This window comes from Hypomesus nipponensis, chromosome 16 (genome assembly GCF_054491055.1).
Source record: "Hypomesus nipponensis isolate SF chromosome 16, ASM5449105v1, whole genome shotgun sequence".
Lineage (NCBI taxonomy): Eukaryota > Metazoa > Chordata > Actinopteri > Osmeriformes > Osmeridae > Hypomesus > Hypomesus nipponensis.
The window spans coordinates 10,090,644-10,117,321 of NC_140376.1; the positions used below are offsets into that span (position 1 = coordinate 10,090,644).

The window sequence follows — 26,678 nt, forward strand, 5'->3', positions numbered from 1 at the left end:
GTGGAATAAGGATTTTCTTATGTTTTTACTGATGTATCCCTAAGGTTATCTCCCCACAAAGCCTGTCTTGACATACCACACAAATAGATAATGCAACAGTAAAGCACCATTGCTACCTTGCATTACGGCCAAGCACTTCTCTCTAGGTTAGTATAGGTTTATAAGCTTATAGGTTATTATGTGTATTAGAGGTTTAGTATACTGTACTGTATATTTTATATTATTTTGTATATTTAGGAGGTTTATTATATTTGAGCGTATCATAGATGTAATCAATGTTAAACTAAATTCTTGCATAAGATGTTATGTTATGCCAGGTTGCTTTGTGTTGTCTTGTCCGAGGAAAGTCAGTGCCCAGACTGACCTTGTGTTGTTCTGTGCATCTGACAATAAAAGACTTGAACTTGGACTATGGAATTCTGAAACTGTGCTTTTAGTTAATTTGTTACTGGAGAATAACTGCACTGTTCTCAAATTAACTTTAGCACAGATATTTGTTTATAAAATAGCTCAACATGACCACTCTAAATCACTCCAATTAAGCACTTAGTAGCATATTCTCCAAGTCCCCTCGTTGTCTTACCTCATGCTACCTGACATTTTCTACATCCTGGCTAAGGATGATACACGTTTTGAACACAGCATTGAGTGAATTATGAATCAATAAAATTATATAACAATATTTGCACTGGGTAACTAATTCATTGTACGAATAAAATGTGTATTCAACATGCACAGTTTACTATTAACAATAACAACAAGACTGAATGTTGAGTATTGATTCATAGATTCAAACAATAACACATCCACTCATTTGTAGATAAAGGAGTCCATTCAGTGTATTAAAGATCATTAAAGAAAGTCTAAACCAGCAACACATTTTATATTTACATTTCCTTTGTATTTCAGAAACATTGCATGGGTGGATTAAAATGAATATCGATTGCCATGCATTGCTGGTGTCAGCCTGGATATACGCAAAATAGAAATACAGCAAATATTAGCAAAGAGTCAGCAGATTGGCCAATATGTAAATACTGTGCTTAACAATGTTTTTCAGGGTATTTTCCTCACTAGCAGAGGATCCTGTTCCTTGTTCTCTGAATCCTCTTCTCCCATAATTTTCTGGAGTGTCAGGAGAGCTTGCTGTCAGCTGATAAGTGTGATGTCATCATGTCTTGGAGCTCTGAAATAAAACAAACACACATATCTAATAGCAATTTCATATTGAGAAATGTAATGTATATTCTGTGGACTCAATGGGCTAGTTTCATTCAGACCCGAGTATCTGCAAAATTGCTATTTATTTAAAGATATTTTTTTATCAGAGTTTGCTCGCTACCAATCAAAGGGGATGCTAGTTAGCTAAATGTTTTGCTTAAAGGGACAGCTCATCTAACTTTATTTTGAACTCGATCTTAACTGAAACCAAACTATTCTAACATTACAGTGCACTTTTTGAGGAAAGTTCTTCTCCTTTTCTTCAACACTATTTATTTTCAACAAGCTTCCCGGGAGGAACTAGACATGATCTTGTAAAGCACTGCAACTAGCTTATTTACAGTGAATATGCAGGGCTTCCTTGCAAAAGAGATCCTCAACTGGATACACTGATGAAGTAAAAGTAAAAAAAAATAAAGCTCCTTTGATCTAAACTAAAAGTGAACCAATGGTTCATGTTTTTTCATTAGGTTTATACAGTAATGGCCAATTAAAGACTAGTTAACTGACCTTAATGCACTTTTCTCTTAAATGTTAACTATCTAATAACTCACTTTATCAAAGAGTATGAGACACAACACTGTTGGTTCATTTGGATTTCTTTACATAAGGCCTATAGTGCAGATATTTGTTTAAATAGTGAAATAACTCAAATGAGAGAATGCTCAATGTATTGATTTTGTTAATGTGGTTAGGAAGTTTGCTAGAGTGCTTTTTGAAGCCAATGAGAATGTGATCAAATTAAAAATTTAAATTTGAGAATGGAGCAGGAAGGCACAAACCACTCCGGGGGAATGTCCTTCAATTTGATACCACCACCAAAATGATGCCTGCAATTTGCAAACAAATTGTGCAAACAAAGGAACCTCAAGCTGATGGTTGAATTACTAATGCAGTAAAGTGCATCAGAATAGACAAAAACAGATCTCAGATAACTTAGCCAACCATTATCAAACTTGCATCAAACCAACATCAAGCCCTGCTACTGAGGTTCAATGTAGAAATGGATTACTCAGCTGTTGCCCCTCCATATTTTACTGGAAAATGATCAAGGAAAACAACTGCTACAGAGATCTTTACAGATCCTACTGTACCACAAAGCGACTATCCATAATGCAATGGTTTGATACCTCAGACCCTTGATAATGGCTAATAACGGATAATGGTTCACACACACTGAAATTGACAGTGTTTGTAGTATCAGAGTGGAGGAGGGACAACGAATAAGATAACAAAGGTTGGAGATGCTGATGATTCACAGACCAAAGAAAGTCAATAGATGAAAGAATGTACAAGTAAAGAACTAAACATTTACATACTATTTGATCAGATTTGCCATCTATGTCAACTCGTGTTGCTGTAGCACTAAGTTGACCACATTTGACTTGCAAACTTGTACATTTCAAACCAACCTCACTGGTCTGTTGAAACATTTGAAGGGCTTTGGAACAGTTGAAAAAGCAATGGGAGAAAATGATGAAAAAGACTGGATTCACTAAATAAAATTTCATTAGTGTGATGAAAAAGTATGTGGTATAATACTACTGTCACAATCCCAGGTAGATCCAAGAAAGGAAAGAGGACCCAGATGTCGAGTAAAAGGTTATGTGTTTTGTTCCACAAAAAGGACAAGGAAAAATTGTAGTCAACAGAAACAAGTCGGGTATCCACAAGGCAGAAATTATCCAACGGGCTAGGCCCAATACAAGGTCAAAGAAACAGTGCAAAGGTCTATAACACTATATAAATAAATTTGAACATTTATGCTCAGTATGTCGCTAACACAAATAATACCTCACAATGAAACAAATGAAGGGCCTGACTTAAATAGGCAAGCTAACTATTAACAGGTGAAATCAATACAACCAAATGACAGCCAGAACAACACGGAACATGAAACGTAAAACTAGACAGTGAAAAACCAGAACTAGAACCTGAAGCAAAACCAAACCAAATGAAGGAGGACGAACAAAAAAGGAGCATAATAAAAGAACCCTCACAACTACTTTAAAAAAAATCTTGTAATTTCTCACAAGGAAACCTGGGCACATCAAGTCAACCACCAAACATTAAGATTTAATCTAAGCATTATAAAACGTTCCATTATAGATTTATATCACTGATTCAAATCAGTGAATAGAAAAATAATAGTGATTAAACCTTTGAATCCCTTCAGGACAGTTGTGGCATTGGACAAGTGTTTCGTTAAGAAATAAGGGGCCATGGGCTCGAAATCAATAGGACCCAAAACATTCAGGGGAGAGATGGGACTATGCAGAAGAAAACTGGTTGATTTGACTCAGTCTCAACGCCAAACCCCGAGTTGTTTATCTGTGGCGGCCATAGGGAGAAGGCTCTTCCCAGCCTGAGCCAGTCTCTCTGTAATCAGTACATCGCTGGGTGTGTCTGCATTTTTCCCACCACTAATTTCATTGCTGAGACCACAGAGGGCCAGGCTGAACCTCAGCACAGAAAAGGAAACTCTGCATCGCCACTGATGACAGAGATTGGCTTGGAAATGGGTACAAAAGACATGTATCTAAAGAACTCATGAATTTGGCCATGGCAATGAAACGAAACAAAGTTTTTCATTGTTGCGCATAAAAACTTGCAGAAAGGACTGAGATGTGATGTTGTTAGCAAAAAAAGATATGACTGAATAATATTTGTGCAGTACATTTACCTAAATTAAGAGCATTCTTTACAGCCTGTCACGTCTACAGACCAATACCTTAACATAATGGAAGTACATTAACACTTTACCGTCTACAGCAGCAGGGAGATGAGAATCTCATCTGTGAGTTGGTATCTGTGTCCTCACCAGGAGGAAAGTCTTTGTCTTCTTTCAGGAACTTCTGAAGGTCAGTTAAGGGAAAGCCATTCTTCTGGTAGTTCTGTTTGAAAAAATAAAAGGCCATTCATAAGTGTGGCTCTGTAGAGAATGTTGTCATTAATGAACCCCTCATTAGTCACATTTGAGGAGAATTCTGCTCAGTTATTTGATCTCTAATAAGGGCTCATCATTTTTCTGTCAGAATTCTGTCTCTGGAATTATATGTTTTACAAGGCCTTGGGATCATAATGGATTTGAGCATAATCTGGTTCTGGTGTCAATACCTTGATGGTCTCGTATGCATCTGTGATGATAGCAATGAAGAGTGATAGCACCATATAGATGAAGAGGGAGATGAATGAGTAGAGGTAGACACGGCTAAAGACCCACACCAGCGTGTTCCTGTCCTTTAGCTGGGCGAAGGTGGTGAACATGTCGTCTCCATTCACCAGGGAGAACAGGCACTCTGCCACACGACTTAAGCCCTCAAACTGAGAGAGGGATATGATAAGAAATAAAAAGGGGGAGGATGAAGGAGAGATATTAATACTCAGACAGAATATAGGGGGGGGGGGATTGGTCCCTGTTGGCCACGAAAGATACAGATAATAGAAAGACACAAAAGGAAGAAAGACAGACCAAAGACATAGGAAGATAGAAAAAGAGGGACAGAAAGAGACCAATGGAAGATCAAAGATCCATGAACGATAGAGACAGAGAAAAGAAAGAAAGCAGTCATGAGACGTGGTAGAAAACATACAGAGGAGCAAACTCTGCAAACAGAGAAAAAGATAGGATCTAAACACAGCCCACTCAGACCATATGGATTCTGGGTAAGAGGACAGGAGGACATGTGGCCTGGCAGCCTTCTCACATCCGCTGTTTACCTTCCACAGTAAACACACAAACTGGAATTGCTGACATTGAAGGGACAGACGCCCATGACCACGTCTTCACTTTCAGTTGTCTGATAGACACTGAACTGAACCCACTTTATTTACACTGTGGTGACAGACTCCAATGGGATATGCCACTCTGCTGGTCACAGGTGTCATATATAATATTGGCTTTAGTGATTTCAATCTAACAAGAGCACATTGCTGTAGAATGTGTGATGAATGGGTTTGCATTTTGATTGTGTCCACGTTTGCAATGCATTTATGGTTCATAAACATGATTGTCTTTGTACCAAAAAACACAAATCTATATACTTATGAAATCATCTGCACCTTATTCAACAAACTGGATTTTTGGTTTTGTAGATGTCTACTTTCAGTTGTTTATTGGCATTGGCCCACGTCAGAAAAACGAGTTACATCTATATTCAGTTAAACTTTACTTCCGTAATTAATTTATCTTAGATGACAATTATGGCTAAACACTTGATGATATCATATATTCTGTTGGGAATGGCAGGTTGCTTTAACTAGAAAATAAACCTCTTAAAAATGAATAGACACTGCTACCCTGTGGTTACAAAACATATGAACATTTTAAATCTATACCTAAACAAATTGAAATCTAACTCATTGCTGGCATTTTAATTATCATCAATCTACATGACACTTTACTATACTAATAAATACTGCACTAGACTATATGGTACTGACTGTAATGGGATCATACAATGAGTCATACCTTTTCATGGTAGGGCCCAAGTACTATCCAGCCACAGAAAGTATAGCCAAGATAGATCATTCCAGCACAGCAGCAGAAGCGTAGAACCTTGGGGAATGCAGCTTTCATGGTCAGGATGAGAACCTGGGGCACACAAACAGAGTGCAAAAATCTAACAGACTGGTAGGGGAAAAAGGGGCGGTTATTGTGTGCGTGTTGTGGTAGTCTTTCCAGAACTTGGGACTGACACAGTTTGTTTGTGTAGAATCGTATGTGACACAGGGAACTGATATCTGATTAAATAAGGGGAGTATTGATACTACTCAGTCTCTATACAAACTTACATTGTATTTCTGAAAGTATCCAAGGTATCTGATCACCCCCACCCACACCAACAATGTAGACGTTCCCAAGAAGATACTGCACACATCATAGCTGGTCAGACTCTAAATAAGAGATATATAAAAAGATAGACGAAAGAGGAAAGAGTCAGACTGACACATTCACAACAGACTGTATAAATACAGTTACTGATAGTATCCCAGCCCCATAAACTATACTGTGTACAAAGAAGGGACTTCTATTCTCCATATGTCAGCTTAAAGTATAAGCTTAGTGCGGGGGTTATAAAAGCTCGACTCAGAAGTCACACTTGGGTTAGCGTAAATAGCTCTGGGTTTTTATAATGTCTACATTCAGCCATGTTGCTCCAAAGTCCACGGACATTGACTCTCAGTGTCTATGCAACGGACAATTTGATTTCTTATCCTCTTCATTCAAATTTGTAATCAACCATTATGGGGTTACAGTATAATGAGAAACCTTTTACACTTCACTTTTCAAGTGAATAGGTTTGTGAATAGCAATTCAAATTAATAAACATGAACATGAAGTCTGAGAATGTACCTTTGCTTGTATTTCCATCTTCAATATGGATCCTACTATGGTCAGGGTGTCACTGACGATAACCAAAACATACCAACCATTTAAGAACTCCTTTTTGTCTGATTTGCACACGTTGCGTTTAGAATTGTCATGGAGGAATCTTGAAAATCGCTATAAACGAGGAGCAAAACAGCCAAAGGGCAGTGAATTAACAAGCCAAGTTAGGTCAAGTCTTAACTACCACTTCATGCATCATCAGTTTGATTAAGTTGGCATAAAACTGCGAAGCTATAATAGTATAGCATTAATTGAAGTGACATATTTAAAAAAAATCAATAGATGCAAGGAAACACTGTTGAAAAGCAGACTATATTTGTGTCATTTGTTGTGATTCAAACACTTATAGAGAGAAAGACATGGACTAAATTGAAAATACGAAGACCCACCTGAAGTAACCAAACTGCCAAAACGATGGAGCGAGTGCACAGCACCGCTGAGGTCAAACATACCAGGATGACAAAACCGTCAAAAAACTGTAGATAGTGTGTGTTCTTCTGGGCTGAAACAGATAAACTCATCCAAATTACAGAAGTCTCTTCTGGGCAGAAACAGATAAACCCACCCCAGTTACCAAAAGTCTAATCTACTAACAATATGTAGTGGGACATAATAATGTTAACAGTTGCAATGTCTGTGGTGTTCTTAGTTTACAGTGGAAAAACAAGGATTTACCAGTCCCAGATATCTTCCAATTTTTGCATGGGCTACTCAGTGCATCGATCTCGAGGAAGATTTTTACCTTTCCACTGTGACACTGATTGTCAAATGTAATCTATAAAGTGAGTGAAATAAAGTTTTATTCAGACATAATTCATCATTATTTTATGTACATGGCATGGAAGATGTTTACACTAAAAAGGGACCCTTACAGTGACAATGAATGTGTAACAGTCAGGTAACTCATGCAAGCGCACTGTTTGGAGGTTGATTCCTTTTATTTGGAAAGTTATCTTGATATCTACTAGCCTGAATAGAAAACAATTACAAATTACCAACTTCAAGGCCAAAAAAATACTTTTCATAAAAATGTATTAATACTTTCTAAGGGTTACAAACCTATAAAATTCCAGATCAAAAAATGAAGAATTTTCAGTTCTCCATCCATGCACAGAGGATGGATCTTTTGACATACAAACTAAAGGAGTTTAAACAAACTTTAGGAAAGATGAATACAAATTAAAAAACTGCTTAATATAGTACATCATTTGATCCAGTCCTTTTCACTTAGCATAATGTAAGTACGTTGTTTGCTCTATTCTCTATATACCAATTCACTTGTTTACTACTTTTACAATTTCTATTAAAGGACAAAGCCAAACAATAGCTCAGAATTGACCATGACGACTACAAAGGTGAGCATGACAGAACCTGTTTCCAACTGGGCATCTATGTCGTAGGCCTCGTCAGAAGGCTTCACACTCCCTCTCTTGTAGTACTCCTTACACATGATCAGTGGCACCGGCTTCCCATTATCCTCAGCATAGTTGATAGGCCCCACAGAAAGGTGACCCAGGTGGTCGTACTGCATGGATACAGCCTCCATAAAAACACAGTTTCTAGAATTCACTTTCAGCCTATTTTGTAAGATTTTATTGACAGGCAGTCTTGTGCAGAAGGAACTTCAGCAATAAAGTTATGTATGTTGAGTTGTATATTGTTGTTAACTTTTAAATACAAATTGATTTAGATCAGTGGCGGCTGCTGGTCTTTGAAACAGGGGAAGCTCATTTTTGGCCTACATCATATACATTTTTAGTTCACTGGCTAGTTCACCCCTACAACACTAGCCTAGCCTACTGTATGAATGAATGAATGAATGAACGATCTAACGAAAAAATATTAAACCCAAAGGAAATTTGGGAATTAGGTTAAACTGAAACAAGGAATGTGATGTATAATTGTATAGAATGTATGATCAAAATTGGCTTGCAATTTTGCCAAGCAAATACCAAGAAATAGGTTGCAGCAGTTTGTCTTTAAAGTACAGTTGCAAAATCTGTGATGGGACTGAGCTTGATTAGCTTTGGCGACTTTTTATAGTACAAAATCGCTGTCAATCAAAAGGAGATGCAGTCTTTCGACAGACCCTCCGATCATCAGGCGGAAGCCCAGCGTCCAGGCTAGCCCACTTCTCTATTCACCCCCAGAGACGCTGAGCGTCCAGGGCGGGACATAATCGCAGCATTTATCCATTGACCGTATAGACCAATTATTTGTTTGTAAACATTCGGGATGCGCGCGAAATGTGGCTGCAGAAAACCGGGAAAGGATAGCATTTTAAATGGGAAAAGGACGGACCACAGGGATAATACAAATAGTTAGATTTAAAAAGACCAAAAAGGTCGAGGAGGACAGCCTTTAAGAGAGAAAGCGATTACCCATTGATCTGTCGCATCAGTATTTTGATTCGGGTCACTAAAGTCTTGACATTTGAGTGAGAATGTCGCCCGGTACAGACCGCATAGTTTAGCGGCAACCATGTCTTCATGTCATGTCACAAAGTTCATAATTGTACAGTTTTACAGTCAATTCTACATCTAAAAAGTCGAGCAGGGCAACTTTCAAGAGTTATGGGAATTCTGCTTTTAGCCAGCTGGTCCGATTAGTTTTCTGATTTGTTTAAACTGGCAATTTAAGTGAGACTGCATCCCCGTTACACTGTTTTGACGTTAGCCTCAGTCAGACTCGCTCACTGGCAGTGTGCACAATGTTGTATTTCATTCCATACTACACCAGAAACGTCAGGGAGGACTGCCTAATGTAGATACAAGCCTGATGAAGATAGCCAGCATCTCAGATTTATTTAACCAAGTCTGTTTCATTTGTCATTTGCTTGAGATTAAAGCGACCTCCGTTAGCCAGGCTAGTTTTGCCCGATCACTTGATCAGGCTATTTAAGGGGATCGGGGTCAAGTGACTTTTGTGCATAGACAAGTGAAACGTAAATGTATTTGTCCAAAGCCTCAAAAAGTTAATATCAAGCCCTGCAATCCAGTGGCCAGAGATATATGATGACCTGATCGACACTCCAAGTGTAATAGATCGGAGAGAAGTTTGTCTTTTGCAACAGACATGCGCAGTTGAGCCTGCTTGACAGTTGTGTGACGTTGGGTGATAATTGGTCTATAGGGAGTGGGTAGGCTCTCCTTAAACAGGCTCTGCCCACAGTGCATTTCCCTGTTGAAGCTCAGCTTCCATGGACTTCAATGGGGCTGCTTTGAACAGGTTTTTTCAGTGCTTCAAAACTATACGTCAGAGAATGTCTAATATAGAGAGAACTGCCATTCTCTGGAAACTTCCGGGTTCTGAACTGGTTGAAGTTCCATGTGAGGGCGCTAACGAGCGAGTGCAGAATGAATGGAGGTCTATGGAGCGGTACCCCTGAAAATCCACTTTTCTCAGGATTAAATTTTTTGTCTAGTAATTTGAATTCTGAATTCGAAAGGGGAGGCAATAAAAATACACACTGTTGGCTGTTAGATTGTTTTAAAGTCACCTTTCTGTTCTAAAAAGCTTTTGAAAATGTCATTGACGTCATACACATCGTACGACCAGAGCTACTGCTTTACGGCAAGCTCTGGTCACTTACTTTTTTCTCTCAGGGCATCGACACAACTGACAGGTTAGGCTCTCCCTGTCAATACACATGCTAGAAAGAGTTTTGGCTTGCTAATGTTGTTGCTAATGTTGCTAATGCTCTGACATTCGGATTCCGCTTCGGATGCCATCAAGCGGGAGCTCTGGTCGTATCAGTCCTCCACTAACCATTCAGCATTCATTAGCAGAATACTAGCATGTTATGGGCAACAAAGACTCACCCTGTAAGAAGTCAAAAGGACATAAGTACTCATTCATTCAACTTTCGACCTATAATCCATGTTAAACATGCAAAAACTACAATCAAATCAGAGATTTCTCAACGACAATCAGGCGAAAGAGACAAATGTAGCCGTTTAGCTCCATAGACTGCCATTCAACATGCACTCGCTCGCGATCACCCCCAGTGGAACTCTGGTGGAACTGCAGCCAAATTCGGTACAATGGGTCTTAATAGGGAGTGGCAAGGCTCTCCTTAAACAGGCTCTGCTATACGGTCATTGGATAAATGCTGCGATCATATCCCACCCTGAACGCTCAGCGTCTCTGGGGGTGAATGGAGGAGTGGGCTAGCCTGGACGCTGGACTTCCGCCTGATGATTGGAGGGTCTGTCAAAAAACTGCGTCTTCCTTTGATTGACAGTGGTTTTGTACAAAGTCGCCGAAGCTATTCAAGCTCAGTTTCCCCTAACATTTCAAAATATTAATGGTCAAATATTTACGACTGTAAATGCGTTAGAACACGTTCATATCAAAGACGAGTTCGTTTAGAATCAGCGACATAAATTAGCAGCCGGTCGACTGACTGACTTCCTTCTCATACATTCCCGTAGCGCCACAGTGCATTTCCCTGTTGAAGCTCAGCTTCCATGGACTTCAATGGGGTTTCTTTGATCAGGTTTTTTCAGTGTTTCGAAACTAAAGAGGGTTTTCACGACGCGTCATCGGACCGGAAGTCGCCATCTTGGAGGCACTCTGCATCACAACAAAGCACTGGCACTGAAATATATCCCGAACGTCGTCAAGGAAAATGTTGAATTATTGCCGTGTTTCAGGTTGTACCAATAGGACAGATCGAGAGGAATGCCAGAGATTATCTGAGTAAAGGAGGCGCTTGTGGTCGGCAAAGCTCAACCAAGATCTATGAGGGAAAAATCTGGACAAAATCCGTATTTGTTCGGCACATTTCTTGTCAGGTATTGTGAAATGTTTATTTCAGCAGCTCGTAACAAATGTTCTATTGTAATGATAATATTTTTTATAGTAAATAGTAAAAACAATTACTGCTTTTATTGTTTTTACTGTGATTTTTTTACTGTAAAGCTGACATTGACATAATATAATTCCTATCAAACTACTGCATGTGTATGGGTTCGGCGAGAAAGGTAGTTAACAATATCGGGATATCCAACTGAAGGCAGAATCACCGGGTCGTCACGAATCCAAGTAGAGGGAGCTAGGTTAACTGATAGGGGATCTGCACCGCCAATAAATCCTAATTTCTCAAAATATCAACCCTTTTCTTGTGGTCCAAGTCCTTCCCTATATGCCTTTGGATCTTGGACGCGTTTTGATGACCATTTCGGTCGTTTAGACATGGCTACAGTTGTACCAAAGAGTATAGAATAAACGTTCTTTGGTTGTACTTCGTTCAGTTGTTTACACCGAGTGCCTCCAATATGGCCGCGCAGCCGGGTTATCGCCCAGAACGTGACGTCGGTGAAGCCCTATTGTACCGAATTTTGTTGCAGTTCCACCAGAGTTTCACTGGGAGTGATTGCGGTCGAGTGCAAAATGAATGGGAGTCTATGGAGAAAAAAACGGCTAAATTTGTCTCTTTCGCCTGATTGTCGTAGAGAAATCTCAGATTTGATTGTAGTTTTTGCATGTTCAACATAGATTACAGGTCAAAAGTTGAATGAACGAGTACTTATGTCCTTTCGATTACTTACAGGGTAAGTCGTTGTTGCCTATAACACGCTAGCATTCTGCTAACGAATGCTGATTGGTTAGTGAAGGACTGACTACGACCAGAGATCCCGTTTGATGGCATCCGAAGCCGAACCAGAATGTCAGAGCATTAGCAACAATAGCAACAACATTAGCAAGCCAAAACTCTTTCTAGCATGTGTATTGACAGGGATCCTAACCTGTCAGCTGTGTTGTCGATGCCTCAAGAGAAAAGTGGAAGTAACCAGAGCTTGCCGTAAAGCAGTAGCTCTGGTCGTACGATGTGTATGAAGTCAATAACATTTAAAATGTTAACACAATAGTAAATATTTGACCATTAATTTTTTGAAATGCTAGGACAAGCAGAGCTTCCCTTGCAGTCTTAAAGAAATTGCCACTGATTTAAATGCTTTATTTTGTTTTTCAACTGCAGTGCAACTACGTCAAGGTCACTCAGCGCAGTACAGTCAAACTCAATAGTTAAATGAAATAGTACCACCGTGACATAGTCATTGCTCTAGAATAAAGGAACTGCTTTAGAATGACTTCAGAATGCCTTTGACTGATCAAGAAAGCAAGACGAGATATAAAGATGAAGGAAGACTTGCCTGATCCAGAACATAAAAGAGCCTGTCGTAGACATCTTGTTGGGTGTAAACAGCCACACTATAGTCATCCTCATCCACACCACTGTAGCCTTTTAGAAACAGGTTCTTAAATGCCATTACATTCTCCTCCTTATAGGAAACCACCAGCTGGTTGTTGAGGCCAAACAAAATCAGCTATTGGTATTAAAAAATACAAAAACATTTTTTGTCAACTAATTTGGGTAGAACATATCGTCAATAGAACACAAGTTACAGTATGTCAGTTCATTATTTGTCTTGCAGATACTCAAGACATCATTTTATTGTCATTATGTACACTACCTGTGTGGTGATCATGACAATTTTGAGTATCTGCACCCCCAGTTTCCATGGGACCTGTCCTCGGGCCCTGTACTTTTCACATGGGCTCATAAAATAGTATTTCAGGTCATCCCTCAGCACCTCCTCTTTAATGACACTTTGGGTTATGGAACTGAAACAAAAAACAAAGCACAAATCAACAGCACTGGTGAACTTGAATATAGCTTAAAGTTCAACTTTTGCAAAAAAAAACTGAGATTTCATGGCCGTTAGTCTAAATAATTACTCAGTACAGGAAATAAAAAACTCTTTACTGACAAGATCCAAACCGGACAATTATAGAGAAATAAGGCTTTGCGCGAAGACATTTTATTCTGTGATAAAGGTTTTTCATTCGTTTTCATAATTCACAAAATAGGTATTAAATAAGTGTTTTCTTTACTAAACACACGGCTTTCATAGCCTACACGGAGAAGTCAAAATTTCGCTCGCATTTGCATTGGCGTTGACAAGATAAGTTCAGTGTGTTTTGACCGACAAATGCTTTTATTTTTTTTTACTCTTAGTTTATGTATTGTTTGAAGGTTTACTTATGATGGCCTATCAATATTATTAAAATTAACTTTAAAACAGATGTTCGGTTTTAATACGAACAGGCTAAAAAGTTACATGAAAGGTGTGGGCTATATTTTCTTGGTATCCCGAATAAGTGTACTGTAAAATGTATCTGAGCACAACATTTTATTTAGTTTAACAGTGGCAAATATTGACATTGTCAATATTGATTAAGTACAAAAACTTACCTACTGGACTCTCTCCTGTCGAGATATCGAACTAACATTTCCATTTTGATCTGTCAATTGTGATTTATCAAATGAGATAATGAATTAGCCTAACATGGTTAGAGGATTCTTCATAAGACGGTGAGGAATCACACATTATGGTAGAATACCTATTTTCGTCGTCAGTCAAGTTGCCATAGCCAATCACAAATGTAATACTCACAAAGCTACAGGCTGGCCCAATGTTTCCAAAGCACATGCGCATGCAGTAGCAGACCACGAATGGCCTTTATGTCATTTGGCGGCAATGTGGTCCAGAAGAAGCCAAATTCGAATAATTCTAACGATTTGTTAGATGTATGTTTTGGGTCAAGTTAACTCTACATTTAATCCAAACTGAATAGAAGTTGCATGAGCAAATAAGATGACCTAGAAAGTTATGTATATTGGATGAACCATTAAACACGCCTTGGCCAACTTGAGGGATGATGTGTATACTCACAAGCATAGGCGCTTCTAGGTTTTAAAACTGGGGGCGCAAAGTACGGTGGCCCTGAAGTGCAAAAGACCCCCCCTAATATGAGTACATCCCCCAAATGAAAACACTCCCCCCGAAAACGAGTCAACTTCCCCCCCAATTGGATGACTTGTTCACCTCCCCCCAATACAAAAACACTCCCCCAAATGGAAAACGACATTACATTAACTCTGAACGGAAAGGGTAGGTACTACACTTCAGCGCTGATTGGATGCAGTAGGCTAACTAACAATATAAGAAATTGATCGACAGAAGTACAAAATGCCATAGCCTGACAGAGTCACGTGCACCAGGCCATTTATTTGGGTATTTCAGCCCATTTACTCTGTTGCGAGGTGAAGTTGTTTCATATTCACATTCGTTTCACATTGGGAAGATGCTACTTTGCAGCGTCGAGTTAGGGACCGGGTGAAAATTACCCATACATCTTTGAAAAATTATGGCTTTTATACTATTGTTATGGATATAAAAACCAAACGGCCACCAGATTATTCTAGTAATGTCTGTCTCACTTCCACAACCTTTATTTTTTTAATAACGTTTTGAATAACATTTCAATTAATCGCTGATCTCTGAAAATAGCATGAAATCTTTGCTAATCTCAATATCTTTTTCAAATTTGTGTCAAAAAATCTCAAATATACATCAGATTATTCTAATAATACCTGCTATACTTCCACACCCTTTACCTTTCCAATAAAACTTTTAAAAATGATAGAAAATCGCTAATCTCTGAAAATAGCATGGAATCCACTCTAATCTCAATATCTTTTTCAAACTCGTGTCAAAAATCTCAAATTTACACCAGATTATTCTAATAATACCTGATATACTTCTACACCCTTTACTCTTTCAATAAAACGTTTTAAAAATGTATACAAAATTGCTAGCAAATTAATCAATTAATTCAAATTGATCGCTAATCTCTGAAAATAGCATGAAATCCTCGCTAATCTCACTATCTTTTTCATACTTGTTTAAAGAAATATAAAATACACACCAGATTATTCTAATAATGTCTGGCCTACTTCCACACCCTTTACTTTTTCAATAAAACATTTAAAAATGATATAAAATCGCTAATCTCTGAAAATAGCATGAAATCCTCGCTAATCTCAATATCTTTTTCAAACTTTTTAATAAAATCTCAAATACACACCAGATTATTCTAACAATGTCTGTCTTACTTCCACACCCTTTACTTTTCCAATAAAATGTTTTGAAAAATGATGAAAATCGCTAATCTCTGAAAATAGCATGAAATCCTCACTAATCTCAACACATTTTTCGAAATTGTGTCAAAAAATACCAAATATACACCAGATTATTCTAATAATGTCTGGCCTACTTCCACACCCTTTACTTTTCAAATAAAATGTTTTAAAAAATGATGAAAATCGCTAATCTCTGAAAACAGCATGAAATCCTCACTAATCTCAATACATTTTTCGAAATTGTGTCAAAAAATCTCAGATATACACAAGATTATTCTAATAATATCTGGTATTCTTCCCTTTACATATCAATAAAGTTAAAGAGAAAATGATAGAAAATCGCTAATCTCTGAAAATAGCATGAAATCCTTGCTAATTTTATTAATCTTTTCAAAATTGTACTGAAAAATATCAAATATAGACCAGATTACTCTAATAATGCTTTGCCTTCTTCCACACCCTTTGCTTACCAGTGTCCTTAACAGGTGCCCAAACCACCTCAACTGGGGCCTCATGTATAAAGAATTGCGCAGCTTTCATACCAGAAGATGGCGTACGGCCAAAACTCGAAAAGTACCTACGCACAGAAATATTCACATGTATAAAACCGGTCATACGCTAGATCCTGCGCACCTTTCCTTTATAAATCACAATCAACGTGAAATTGACTGCACGTGAACGAGCCACTGACCCCGCCTTGCCTCCTCCCATAAACTAATATGCAGATGGACTATAAATGCGCTCCTGAGGTCATTTATTTATCTGAATTACTGCATTTTTTCGAATAAACGCCTTCCTCGAAGAAACGCCGGACCAAAAATGAACATTAAACGCCGCAGCGTTTATTCAAAGAAATACGGGGACTGTGAGATCGAGGTTCTGACAACAGAGATGGAGGCGAGAAAATGTGTCCTGTTTGGCGGCCTGTCATCAGGTATTAGTGACAAAAGAAAGTCGGCAGAGTGGAAAACTGTCACTATTTGCGCCCTTACTTATTTTTAACCTGCAGCACTTTGAGACTTAGCTAAATGTAAAGTGCATTACAAATAAAATTATTATTATTATAGGGCCATCAATGCTGTGGGTTCAGAGAACCGGACCATGACAGAAATAAAGAAGAAATGGTCCGATATAAAACTTTAAATGAAGAAAAGAGTGGTGGCACATCGTAACAGCATGGCAGCTATAGGGTTAGCGTGACATGCATTTCCTGAGTAATTTTGTCGTTCGTTTGACAGCCTCAAGTAAACAGAAGTTATTAAGTAGTGGCGGTATAAATAGAAGGCTATACAGCATTTCCCGTTTTGGGTTTTGGGTTTGGCATTTAAACTTTCAGTTTAATGTTTTTGAATAGTCAACGTCATAAACGTACTAGTGGAAACTTTATTTGTAATGTTTGGTGAGTCTCGGCATGTTACAGAGCCAGACAAGACTTTGCGTACGGTCCGCACATTCTCACGTCTGCTCAAAAGTTTCCGTGAAGGCCCGCACATTCTCACATCAAGTAAATCTTTATACATCACAAAGTGTGCGTGAAAACCAGCGTACGTAAGCTTTTTGTGCGTTTGCAACGTTTATACATGAGGCCCCTGGCTTTTTTGACACAAATGAGCAGCGGCTCTACTACGAGCTCCTCACGGATGACTGAGCACCTCACTCTATCTCTAAGTAAGAACTCATTCCCTAACCCGGGTGGGGAAGACGTGATTACAAAATCAATCATCGACCTTCGTCCTAGGGTGCTCTAGTACCACGTACACTTGTGAGCATCCGTATGTTCGACCAAGGTGTTTGCTATAGATAATCCATGACTAGCACAGAAATACAACAACAAACACCCATTCGGGTTCAGATTAGGGAGGCCTTTCCTCCCAATCATGCCTCTCCGGGTGTTCCTGTCATTTTCCACATACTCGTTCTAGTCTCCCAGCAGCACTATGGAGTCCCCCACTGGGGCCCTAAAAAGGCAAAATACTTAGATCTTCTGTTCGGTCCATATACACAGAGAACAGTCAGAACAGTCAGTCCCCCACAACCTGTAGGCGTAGGGAGGCGACCCTCTCCCACATCCTCCAACTCCAACAAATATATCAGGTAACTGAGCATTCATGCAGTTTCTCTTCCCTTGAACATACTGCATTTTCTAATCTAGGGTGGCTGGTGCTGTCTTGGCGATTAGGGCTGTATCAAAAACTTTTTAACTTGCTTAACTACTTTACTAAATCACACTTGACTGGTGGGGACCTCACCCATACTGTTATTGTAACTTTTATTTGTGGCTTTGCATTTTCTAATTATACTTTCTTCACTCTGTTTCCCATTTAACCTCCCATGTGGTGTGGGTGGGTTAAGCTGTCAACATCGGCATGGTTGCTGGTGTGACAATGTTGGACCAAGTCCCCAAGTGGACTTTGGTCTCCTATGACGGACCACACAGAGTTCCTAGTCCCTTCCTGTCCATCTCCCTGGCTGGAAAGCATATTGGTGAAAATACACGTTGGTTATACTGTCACAATCAAACCACAGACTAGCTCCTGGTTGACCTGCAGCTGTGTGACAATTGGTCAGAATTTAGTGTAGAGATAAGCAATTTCTTTCTTTTAAAACATTATTTAAAAAGTAAAGGATGTGGAAGTAGGCCAGACATTATTAGAATAATCTTGTGTATATTTGAGAATTTTTTAAACAAGTTTGAAAAACGTATTGAGATTAGTAAGGATTTCATGTTATTTTCAGAGATTAGCAATTAATTTGAATTTTTATTCAAACCTTTATTGGAAAAGGAAAGGGTGTGGAAGTGCTTTTTTTACGCAAGTTTGAAAAAGATATTGAGATTAGTGTGGATTTCATGGTATTTTCAGAGATTAGCGATTTTCTATCATTCTTTTAAAAACATTATTGAAAAAGTAAAGGGTGTAGAATTATACCAGCCAATTTTGGAATACTCTGCTGTTTGTTTGAGGTTTTATAGTCATAAAAATATTATAAAAGTAATCTTTTTTCAAAATTGTATGGGTAATTTTCACCCGGTCCCTAACCCGACACTGCAAAGTAGCGTCGAATATGATACTAACTTCACCTTATAACGCGCTACTTCAAACGCTGACTGAAACAAGTGAATGCACCTGTCAGTCACAGCGATCTCCTACAGCCAACCCAGCCCCATAGGCAGAGCATCGACCACCCCTCTCAACAACTCATTGCTGTTAACGCTATCGAGCACAGACTGTAAAAAACGAGTCAGTCAGTTGCCGATGGTTACCGAAAATGTATATTTTATTTGGGAAGAAACAAGTGAAGTCAACAATGTCAAACTTCCAAAACGTGTCCCTTTCACAATAAAATATATGCATTTTTAGTCACTACATGTTAATTAGAAAGCAGGGCTCTCAAGTTTTGAAGACAGGCAGGAGTGACATTCCAACCACCCATCAGGGAGTCAAAGGGGGGGCGGGATGGAAAGGTCTCGGGAATGGGGGTGTTTCATGAATAATATTATTATTTGTGTTTTTGTTATTAATAATTGCTCTGACTTACAGAAGAAAATATTTGACACATAGCACAGACAATTCAACCAAATACAAAGTATGTATTCAATTTCCGCGTGCGTGTGTGTGTGAGAGAGATTATAACTGGTGTTGTTTATTGTAAGTGTTTGTTGCCTTTTTGGACTCCTTTACCATATGTGGTGTTGGCTCCCATTTAAAACAGTACGGCTCAAGCCCAGCCATTTTTAGGGTCATGATCGAGGACAGTGACAAGCTGTTTCATGTTGAGGTTTTGTTCAAACTGACCATCGAAAATACCCTCTTGGCATCAGCATTAGCTAAATATAATATTAAACCAAGGCTGCGATCTTCCACCTGCACCGTCTCTTCTTCTGTCTCCTCCTCTAATGGGCCTACCTTTTCAACCACCTTCTCTGGGCTAGCATCCTCTATCCTGGCCTTTTTAGGGGGCTTTCCTCTCAGGACGAATGAGAGGATGCTTAATTGCTTTTTATCTCATATCTTTGTAAGATAGATGCAATGATTAATGCATCCATGGCCATGATATAATGATAAAATATGACATGAAGTGACCTATAACATTGACTATGCAATACACTTCAATTTATTTAGTCCTAATAAAATGATAAAGCCTATGTGGAGAGAGATGTTTATAATGTGACAATATGTCAGTCATCGTGTGATAACGAAAATATGACTAGGCCTAGACTACTTGTTCTGAACAGTTGTTGTCAGTGAACAGGCTGTAAAACTGTTGGCAAAGTTACAGACATTCATGAAAACTGATGCTAATTATCTGGGGAAAATGTTCTAACAGCAGTCAAGTTGTCATTGTTTGTGCCAAACAAGTTGTGAATTTGTTGTTACATTAAAACAGGAGATCATGCTCAAAGTGATGCTTGAGCTCCGGTGGTTTCCTCTGTGGGTGAACTAAAGTTTCGGAAGATGTTGTAGCAGAATCACGAGAAGAATTCCAGGATACGTTTTTTTTTCCCATTGGTTGTTGCGTTAAATCTTACCCAGATACAATAGTGCTATTTTCTGAATGTCTATCAAGGTTGTCTATCAAATCATGGTTTGGACATTGGGGGGGTCCAAATGAATACCCTTCCCCATATATATTTACATTATACGTGCATTGCCTACAATATATTTTAAAAAATCGCACATTTAGAACATATTTTCGAGGACTACATTGACCATTTGAATTCACATTCACAGACAGTGACTGCCTGCATTGTGACCACATGTCATTTATCAGAAAAACAGCGACTCATGCTTTTAAGAGGCTACTCGTTTTATTTGCTTACTGTCAGAAATATTAATCTATCAAGCATTGCACAGTCAGTCGGTGAACAAGTTCAAGAAAGCTTTATTGCTTGCGGCCGGCTCTCAAGGAGACAAAAACATAACACGCCATTGTGCTACAAAGTTTGTCAGCTAGCATGTTGTGTGAGTAAGGTGAGAGTCAGGTGGCTGAGCGGTTAGGGAATCGGGCTAGTAATCTGAAGGTTTCCAGTTTGATTCCCGGCTGTGCCAAATGACGCTGTGTCCTTGGGCAAGGCACTTCACCCTACTTGCCTCGGGGGAATGTCCCTGTACTTACTGTAAATCGCTCTGGATAAGAGCGTCTGCTAAATGTCTAAATGTAAGTGTAATGTTGTGCTAGCTAGCTATTTAAGCAGCCCCGCTCTTTACAGTTATTGCTTAAGACAAAGGCATGCAAATGTCCCATTTCTTCTTCATTGGCTCCTTGCATAGATCTGGCGCGCATGTGTGCATGGAAACTTACAGAGTTCTCTGACCCTCGTCTTGACCATATGATTCACTCAGCACAGATAAGGTTAAAACATTTATTGCACCTCTAGTAAGATAATGGTCAGCCTAGGTCAGTTTGTTTATGTAAGCCTTGGGTTAGCCAGAGTTCATGTTGGGAGAGGGCTCTCTACTGACAAGGAATGCTGAACACAGAATCATTCTTATTACAGGATAACAGTTAGCCTACATCTTTAACTTTTCTAACACTTACACATTTAGCTAGGTATCAAGTAAATTACTGTAAAAAAAAAATGCTTATGTTTGGCTGCCGGTCCAGTTTTCTCCTAGCCTGACGTTGTTGTACTCATAATTCTAGTCAGAATATGAGTCTGAAACCGTTACGTTGGGCTGTGAGTATGGGACGTGTTTTCAACAAAATGCCTCTTTGCTCAATTGGATATACCTACAACCAATCAGAGCAATGTAGTATGTTGTTTGTTGAAAACGAATTCAACCCAAGCGCTCTTTGGTGACGTGATTGATTACGTTACTGTTCATCATCTGTCCATCATCGTACAAAGCCCGCCCTGACAATTTGATTGGTTTGAACAGCTCCTGTTCGGACATACTTTTTCCCCAACCGAGCTACCCCAGACCCAACTTCCCAACCATTTTTTTTGGTGGGCGGGGCTAAATTGGGCTGGCAGCTAGGCTAGTTTTCTCCGCTTTTTAGATAACCTCAAATCCTCCATTACTCTACCTCCTCTCCAACAAGTTAACTAACGTTACTTTCTTTGCGCTCAACTGACTGATGAAAAAGTGTTAGGTAACCATGACAAAGCAGAACGATGCAAGGTAGATTCAAACTAAATCACAGAAGTATACAAGTAGGAGGGGGATTCACACACTTAAGTTTTTCTTAACAAACAGCATTAAGCGCAGGTAGTTTGGGGAGGGCAATCGGGCAGTGCGTGTCATTCATTTATCGGGGACGTAAGGCGTCTTACTCCACCTTCCTTCACTCCGCCCACTACCACACCCATGTTAACAGCGCATATCCTTTGGGCCACGTCCAATAAGGCGTCTTTAAAAGACGCGCCGATAGGCACGCACACACTCAGCCATTTGTTGTATGATCAGTGCTGCCTGCCAATGTGTTTGTATTCTTGCGTTGTCGGTTGTTGCTTTCGCCTGTGTTGCTATGTCCGGCTCTTGCGATCCGGGGGTGGACTGTTTGTTCGCATCCTGGACTCTACAATGTCCTGGTCGTGTCTCTTTCCTTGAGTGTAATCATGATGAACTGCACATTTGTGGAGTGCAGCGAGGCCGCTCCTTTCTCCTTCCTTCTCTTCCCGAACGGTGCCCGCTGAGAAGGCTCTGGTCCAGGGAGGAAGACCCGGTGCTGTTGGCCCCTCTGGATGTCGAGGCCTCTGACGGAAATGAGTGCTCGAGGAGGGGGTGGAGGAGGGGTGGGCAACGCCGGTGGATCCGCCAATCCCCGGTACTGCTTCGGAGGCGCTCCCGTGGCCTTCGACTTCGCATTGACTTCAGGGGAGGAATGACGTAGTCCCGTGTCATAGGACACCACCAGCTTGTAATCAGGAATGGCTACCCAAATGAGAGGTTTGTGTACCTGCGGCTCTTTAAATCGGTTGTATTGTTTGATTGCCAATCGGCAAAATCGGCAATTTGCTAGTCCCAGACAGGAGCAACAGGACGCCTCAGTGCATAGCTAATATCTGCATCTGCGAGTGTAAGTTCTGCCTTCGGTCACGTCAGCGTGACGGATTTTAATATCAGTGATGTAATTTGCAGTAACACTTATATTTGTGTGTTTTATGCTTGTGCGTGCGCGCGCGCTGTGCGTGTAGGATGTCGAAGAAACGAAAACTGGACATAAGAGACTTCTTTAGAAGTCAACGTGTAAGTTAATTAAAAGGTTATATATTTTAGAGCCATAACAATACTGATATTGATTATTAGTCAGCATAGGCTATAATGCCAAAGAGATCCGCATTTTAAGGTATAGGCCTACCATTATTTTCATGTTTTATTTGTGTGGAAAGGGAGCAATGGTTTAAAAAAATGTTTTGGGATAAATAAACATAATTAAATTTAATAACCTTTATTTTCCTTCAAGGTTTCCCTCTCATTTACAGTAACAACAAGCACATTGCAGATGCTCATGTGATTTTATAGGCCTACATATATATTTTGGGGGAATAAAACAGAATAATTGTGTGAACATTTTGTCTACCCATGTATGTACTCTAATATATCTGTTCATATGTCATGCATCAACATACCTCTGTCAGGTGACAGACAGTGGAGAGACTGGAGGAGATAGAGGAGGAGAGACTGGAGGAGGAGAGACTGGAGGAGATAGAGGAGGAGAGGATAGAGAAGGAGAGACTGGAGGAGAGGATAGAGAAGGAGACAGAGGAGGAGATGCTGTAGAAGATGGAGAGGCTAGAGAAGGAGAGGCTGGAAATTCACAGGTGAGGTTCAATAATGATTAATATGTTAGTCATGAGATTCAGCATTGTGTCAAATATTAGTCTGATTATGACCTGAATAACTATAGGCCTATATTAACAGTGTGTTTGCAGTAGTTGCTTTAGCGTGGTCAAATGTATACTGTGATTTCTTAGGAAACTGATCCAAATGGAGAGAGCAGCAGGGAGAGTACCAAGGATAGGGTCAGGGAGAGTGTCAGCATTCAAGAAGATATTCTGGACAAACCAAACCAACCTCACCCAAAATACATTCCAGCTCAACAGCTGCCACACAAGCTCCTCCATTTTCAAGAGAGTTGGTTCAAGCAGTATCCATGGCTGCACTATAGCCCCTCCATCAAAGGGGTTCTCTGTTTTCACTGTGTGAAAACATACACTATAAAGAAAAGCACACTATATAAAAAGGTAGACCCTGCCTTTTCGTCAAAGGGATTTAATAATTGGAAGAATGCACTTGCCAGTTTTCAGCGGCATCAAAATACCAAATCCCACCATCATGCCATGACACTTAGTGCTCAAGAGGGAAGCCCAATAGATTCGCAGCTCTCAAGTGCATGGGCACAGCAACAAGAGGATGCTAGGTACTGCCTACAAAATATTGTAGGATCAATACAGTACCTTGCCAGGCAGGGCATAGCACTGCGAGGCCATGAGACAAAAGATGGCAATCTATTTCAACTTCTGAAATTTAAAGCCAGGGATGATGTACGTCTCAGTACTTGGTTAGCTCGCTGTCATGACTATACCTCTCCTCAAGTGCAAAACGAGGTTTCGCAGATGCTAGGAAACTGTATTGTCAGGAGTATTGCACAATCCATCCAGATGCTACCAGTTTTGCAGTATTCACTCATCATTGATGGCACACAAGATGTCACAGGAACAGAACAAGAGGCTATTTGTTTTAGATATGTGGACCATGACCTGGTACCACGGGAGGTTTTCATTGGTTTGTATGAGGTCCCTGGTACTACTGGAGTGGAGATTGCAAGAATGGCTGAGGATGTCCTCTTGAGGCTCGCTATTCCCATTTCTGGGTTAAGAGGCCAGACATATGATATTGCTGCTGCTAATATGTCAGGCAAATATTCTGGAGCACAAGCAGAACTGAAGAGACAGCAACCGTTGTATGTGCATTGTGGGGCACACTGTCTTAACCTGATTACGCAGTCTGCATGCAGAGCCAGTCCCTTGATCAATGAGTGTACAGTTGGTGCATGAGCTTGGCACATTAAACAAGCAATCATGAAATTTCAAGAACATATTTTCCAAAGCCATAAGTTCAGAGGTACCATTAAAATCACTCAGACCACTTTGTCCAACCAGGTGGACTGTGCGGGGCAAAGCTATCAGAGTGGTGCTGTCTCAGTATGAACGTGTTTTGTCTAGCTTGGAGGAGATGGCATCAAGTGGGTTAAACACAGGCATGAGAGCAAATGGTCTGCGTGAGAGGTTTGAGAAAGGGAAAACGGTACTTGGTCTTTGTCTGGCATTAGAAGTGATAGAGCAGCTGGAGTGTCTGAACACATCCCTTCAAAAAAGGACTGAAACTGTTGCAGGTATGAGAAGTGCCATACAGTGTGTGAAATCTACGGTACATGCCAAAAGAAATGAGGAGAGCTTTCATGAGGTTTTTGAGAAAGCAGTGGCTATGGTTGACTCCCTTGGGATTGCGCCCATTTAGATTTCTCACCAAAGAAAGCCACCAAAACGATTCACGAGTGAAGCAAGCCAGCACATCCCCAAGTCAGCAGAGGAGCATTATAGAACAGAGTTCTATAAAATGCTTGATAGTGTGCACATTCAGTTTCAGGAGAGGTTCAACCAACCAGATCTAAATGTCTTGCAAAAGCTGGAGGAAACTCTCCTGACTGGAGAAGTGAATGACATTGTAGATCAGTACCCAGAGCTGAACAGGGACATACTAAAGGTCCAACTAGCCATGTTTAGGTCCAAATACACTGTCAAATCTAGTGTTGAAGTGGCAGAAATAATGAGAGGATTGACAGTTGAAGTGAGAGGTCTGACTCAGGTTGAGTCCCTTATCAGGCTGCTTTTAGTCATACCAGTCGCATCAGCTGAGGCTGAAAGAAGTTTCAGTGCTCTCAGGAGGCTTAAAACACGGCTGAGAACCACCATGACTCTAGTCAGATTGAATAATCTTGCAGTGTGCCATGTCCATCAGGAGACACTGGACAACATTGACCTTAAAGAAATCTATCAGCAGTTCATTTCTGTTACAGAAAGACGTAGGCATGTGTTTGGTTCTTTCAAATAGGAAGAGCACAATGGACACTAATCTGTGTGTATGTTAGTATTAGTGATTCCTGGCTGATGACCCTGCAGCTGGCTCATGGGCACTGGAGGAAGAAATGCCTAGCAGGAAATTATACTGACCTGTACATTTAGTGATACACCTGTTGTTGTATTATTTCAAGAATATTTATTTACAATGTTGTTAATGTTGTTTACAGTTGCACCAGAGTAAAGTTGAAAACTCTTCTAAGTTGACTAATTTTCTTTCATTAGTTGCTTTAACCTATAACATTACAGAATGCATATTCTCTTTTGATATTCAGATATGCATTATAAACATGTTAATTAAGCCGATTTATTGATTTCTTTTCAATTATCATTGCGAATACAAAAAAAATCGATCAACTTTAGGAAGCACTTTCATATCCCACGGACCCCACCAATGTCCAAATCAAACCTACTCCCTTGGTAATGAGCATCAGTCGGCATCGTACACCTGCTGGACGGTTTGGCAGGATGTTCCGTGATCTCCACCCGCACTGCCTCTGGGTGTTCGGACGCGTCCGATTGCGTGGACATTTTTCTGTCCTTGAGTAGACCGTAGGCTTGTTACCTTAGTTCTCTGTATCCTGATAGCGTTTCATGCGGGCCTCGTTACCCTTGGAGAGTGTCCTCGGCGTTGTGGTGGTCGCTTCGGGCACCGCTTCTATTCATGCATCGTGCCCCAGAGTTTGTGTCCCGTCTGTTGGACTTCTCGACGCGTTGCTAATTTTCATGATAGTGTAGACGACTGGTGCGGTCAGATATGCGTTCTGGGTGGGCTGTGCGGCCATTGGCGCGGCGTCAGTTCTTCTATCACGATTCCGTGGAGTCGTCCGCCACCTCGATTTTCGTGTCAACGTGGCTGCCTCTTTGGGTTGGGGGTTATCGAGCTCTCCGAACAAGGCCCTTTGGCCCACGGGGTTACTTCCTGGCACTTGAGACGTATCTCATGGCTTTACACAAATTGCATTCCATCGTGATGCTTGTTATTGCGT

General features: G+C 40.1%; 2 protein-coding genes across 5 annotated transcripts; one reads left to right on the forward strand and one right to left on the reverse strand.

Moving 5' to 3' along the window:
- Window positions 1–718: 718 nt before the first annotated feature.
- Window positions 719–14,002, reverse strand: mcoln2 (mucolipin TRP cation channel 2). 4 transcript variants are annotated; one of them, XM_084676353.1, is made up of 14 exons: window positions 13,875–14,000; window positions 13,093–13,243; window positions 12,772–12,945; window positions 7,985–8,138; window positions 7,673–7,751; window positions 7,486–7,582; window positions 7,289–7,388; window positions 7,003–7,115; window positions 6,578–6,727; window positions 6,016–6,117; window positions 5,693–5,815; window positions 4,339–4,545; window positions 4,043–4,115; window positions 719–1,186 (listed from the first exon to the last, which is right to left on the reverse strand). In XM_084676353.1, exons 1-14 carry the CDS (start codon window positions 13,916–13,918, stop codon window positions 1,134–1,136), a joined length of 1,620 nt encoding a protein of 539 aa, XP_084532479.1. In that variant the 5' UTR covers window positions 13,919–14,000; the 3' UTR covers window positions 719–1,133. The 4 variants fall into 4 exon arrangements, with proteins under 4 accessions (XP_084532479.1, XP_084532478.1, XP_084532481.1 ...); XM_084676352.1 differs by having other exon boundaries at window positions 3,985–4,115; window positions 13,875–13,996; XM_084676355.1 differs by lacking the exon at window positions 4,339–4,545 and having other exon boundaries at window positions 13,875–14,002.
- A 7,441-nt stretch (window positions 14,003–21,443) lies between these two features.
- LOC146254847 (zinc finger MYM-type protein 1-like) lies at window positions 21,444–25,858 on the forward strand. The gene is made up of 3 exons (XM_084676195.1): window positions 21,444–22,795; window positions 23,188–23,370; window positions 23,524–25,858. The coding sequence occupies exons 1-3, from the start codon at window positions 22,745–22,747 to the stop codon at window positions 24,604–24,606; spliced, it is 1,317 nt and encodes a 438-aa protein (XP_084532321.1). The 5' UTR covers window positions 21,444–22,744; the 3' UTR covers window positions 24,607–25,858.
- Window positions 25,859–26,678: the final 820 nt, after the last annotated feature.